Source organism: Papaver somniferum, chromosome 8 (genome assembly GCF_003573695.1).
Source record: "Papaver somniferum cultivar HN1 chromosome 8, ASM357369v1, whole genome shotgun sequence".
Lineage (NCBI taxonomy): Eukaryota > Viridiplantae > Streptophyta > Magnoliopsida > Ranunculales > Papaveraceae > Papaver > Papaver somniferum.
The window spans coordinates 39618941-39622860 of NC_039365.1; the positions used below are offsets into that span (position 1 = coordinate 39618941).

Consider the following 3920-nt stretch of genomic DNA (forward strand, 5'->3'; position numbering starts at 1 on the left):
AAAATAAAATAAGAGTAAGTTGTGACCAAACTTGACGAAAGCCCACTTGACCACTCGAATGACACCACTATATATAATGCAAGATGCTAAATGTCACTACTGATTATCCAGAAAGTGAAAAAAAGATGCAGTTACCGTAAACAAATAGAATCTTATTCCATTTTATCATCTTAGTATGCATATAAAGAAAATTCTGATTCCAGTTGAAAACATGATGAGCCATTAGATCCTACTGAAAGGTTTGTAAGACGAAGGATGTTCAAATCCTGATTGCACATCAGAAAAAGAAAATATCGAAAGTTAATTGGAACATCGCCTGCTCGAGATATCCAAAAACTATATTCTAATTCTGTGAAATTCTTGTTCATCATCACAATTATTGTATGGCATTCTAGCGTAATTCTTAGAGACTTTTCTTCACCCAGTTCGCTATAAAACCCATCACTTGGTAGTCTTCATTTCATCAAGCGCTCAAAATTCGAAAAGCCCATAGCCTATAGCCATATACACACTTCCTCTATTTCTTTAGAAACAATGGCTTATGCAGCATACTCTTCCCATCAGCAACATGTTTACTATGGTGCTCAACCATATGATCATGAGGATTTCGGTGACAGCTTTGGGTCTCATCACTACAGTAATAGCATGCAAGCTTGCCCACAAGTCTCTGAGAGTAACTACTACATTACCAGTGATCAAGAATGTGGGAAACCTGCTGCGAAACCTGCTGCTAAGTTACAGCAGGTTCAAGCCCCTTGCAGTGGTGACTATGTTCGCACTAATAGTAATAAGCAACAGCATGGAATGATGAGCCCTTTCTCACCATCAGGGATGTTACCATCTGCTTTCCCAAAAGGGACTAATCCTGAAATTGTGAAATGTTTTCAAATGGTTGATCAAGACAAAAGTGGATTCATTGATGACAAGGAGTTGCAAAGAGCTCTGTCTTCTGTTCAGCAAAGCTTTAGCATTCGTACTATTCATCTTCTGATGCATCTCCATACTAATAATCCCAAGGTTCGCCAGTTAGGTACGCAACATTCAACTCTCTTCTTTAACCTTTGTTTCACAGTTTCTTTATACGTTTATCTCTCAATTCTCAAATATATGTATATAAACACAAATCTTTGTGGGGTGGACAGGGCCAAAGGAATTCATTGCTGTGTATCAGTCTCTTATGAATTGGAGGGTAAGTCGAATTTGTTTTAATCGTTATTAATTAGCACTACCGGTACAGTTAGTGATGTCTTGTACATTTTACGCCTATGCTTGAGGATTCTTACGGCTAGAAAGGCCACTATTATAACATAAAATATGAATTTCGTAGAGAGTTACTAGACAAAATTCTATTTCTAGTGGCAGCTTGTACCTCTAAATGATAAAAAAGAACCTTACAACTGTGTTAGCTTTTTATTTTGCATGTATCGGCTGTTGCAGATTTTCAAACTTGTAAATGATAAGTTCGTGTTTGAAATGTTTTTTTTTTAAATTTATTAACGCGACTTCTGTCATTTCCAGGAAACTTTTCAACGATTTGATACGAACCGAAGTGGGAAAATTGATTCTTGCGAGTTACAGAGGGCTCTAGGAGCGCTTGGTTTCAAGGTTTCTCCAGCCATCATGAATTTGCTCATTTCGAAGTATGATAAAACCGGGTACAAAAAGAAGGGCCTTGAATATGACAGTTTCATAGAGTATGTTACTTAACCAAATTTCTCTTTCTGCTACTTGCTCTTATATTAACTACCAATTAGCTTCTTTGTTACTTCTGTTTATTTGCTAATAAATTTGTTTGGGTCTTTGTTTTTGATGTTTCAGGTGCTGCCTCACCGTTAAGGTATTGATTATATTTAAGTTCTAATGTTTTTAACTTTTAAGTGAATGCGATTCTAATCTACAAAATGTATCAAATAATGCTACTAATTAAAATTAGGAAGAAAATGGCTGACATCCCTAGGAGTATTTTTTTCAGTTGTTTTAAAAAATGTCGATCATGAATTACAACAATTTTGAAACGCTTTCGTACATTTCTAATTTCTTACAGTATAATGGAAGTATGTGTTCTAAGTGAATGAACTGTATGCAGGGACTCGCCGAGAAGTTCAAGGAACACGATATTTCGTGTACTGGAACTGCAACTTTCACGTACGAGGAATTCATGGTGGCAATTTTACCCTTTTTGATGATCTAAGTTATTCGAGTGCTGCTGAATTATTATGCATGTGTTAGCCATGCATTTCTATGTGTTTCCTTTGACAAAGGACTGCTATGTACCTGCTTATGTTATAATACAGTGTATAATGTGGTATTGGATGAGTTAATAAGCTCGCAGTTGTAATATATACAACATTATGTATTTGAACTTGCCATGTCTCCAAAATAGCGTAAGAAGAAAATGCATGTAATATATATAGTATATATAATAATAATGTCAGGATGTTCATCCTCTCTCAATATATATAGTGTCTTTGTAAATACTGCCTTGGGTTTCATTTTGAGGTCGAAGAGCATCAGCACTGGGCGTTGCCATAGTTCTATTAATTTTTAATAAAACTAGAAACATGAAGGCTATCGAGTAATACCACTATCATAAATAGGAAGATATTTGGAAAAAGTAATCTAAATTCTAAAATCTAAAGTGATGCTTATACACATGGACAATCAAAAACTAGTTCATCGCCTATATAATTTGGACGGTTGGAGCAATTGCCTCCTCGAATGGTCATTTTAGGAAGTTCAGATAGCAATATTATCAAAAAAAAAATTATATATTCAATAGAATAAAATAAAAATTCTTTAAGAGTATTAAACAAGTAAACAACTACATCAAGTTCTTCTCCAACGAGAGACTTCAACCAACTAAAAAAAATTCAATAAACAAAGATTTTGATGTACTTTATTCAGGATCGTCTTAGAGGCAGTCTAGGCAGTGACCTAGAGCCCAAAATTATTGGGGGCCCAATATTTATTATTGTACTATAGTTAATTTGAGGACAGTTGCATGTGTGAAAGATTATTTTGTCACAGTTTTTCTTTATGTCTGGTTTGAACTGGAAAAAAATGGATTCAAAAGTACAGAGCTATCAGTCGTAACCGAAGACACTCGTAGGATAGTCAAAAAGTTCCTTCTTTCCTGTTTACTTCACAAACAATTTGTAACAGTTATAATTGTGATAAATATTTGGTAACAGCTATAATCATCACCAAAATTTTAAATATTTTGAATTTAACAATCAATTTTCGGGGTGTATGCCAGATTATAACCTTATAACCCAAAATTTTACCAAAAAGGCTGAAAAATTTGGCCGACCTTCGGCCGCACAGCTGGTTTCAAGTTATTGTCTTCAAATAACCCATAAAAAACATATATCGAGTTCGCTTAGAGCAACACAAACATGTAAGATGCCCTAACTCTACCGATCCTAACATTTTTTGTTAGAAATTTACAACTTCATTAGTCCCTAAGTACATACGCGTACTCTAAGTTTGAGAATTTCTTAGAAACTCTTTACAATCAGAGATGACATTGTTATTGGTCAATGTAACAGATCCAACACTACCATTTATTGCTTTCACTACACTAAGAAAATCTCCTTCCAAGTGCAAGCTTTCGACAACAACTTCTTTAGCATATTTAATATCTTCCAATGTTGTCATTGCTTCAACTTGCTCCTTGTGTTGATCCATTATTGGGTTGATACTGGTCCTCCATAATATCTTATATATCAGAAAACATAATTAATGTAACGCCCATACTTTTATTTTTCTTAAGAAATGATGCATCAAAATTACTTTTTGTGAAATTTCTCTCTCGAAGTAACCAAGGAGAGTTATTCTTGGTTTATCTTGTAGAAAGACTATTAATACTCGGTCTACCATAATTTCTTTCTCATTCGGCTACATCTTTGGTCACTTGCCTA

The 3920-nt window shown here is 34.5% G+C and overlaps 1 protein-coding gene across 1 annotated transcript; it reads left to right on the forward strand.

The window, feature by feature from the left end:
- Positions 1-451: 451 nt before the first annotated feature.
- Positions 452-2471, forward strand: LOC113306669 (probable calcium-binding protein CML49). Its single transcript, XM_026555574.1, has 5 exons — positions 452-1030; positions 1143-1189; positions 1519-1694; positions 1819-1837; positions 2087-2471. Exons 1-5 carry the CDS (start codon positions 535-537, stop codon positions 2189-2191), a joined length of 843 nt encoding a protein of 280 aa, XP_026411359.1. The 5' UTR covers positions 452-534; the 3' UTR covers positions 2192-2471.
- The last annotated feature ends 1449 nt before the right edge of the window (positions 2472-3920 follow it).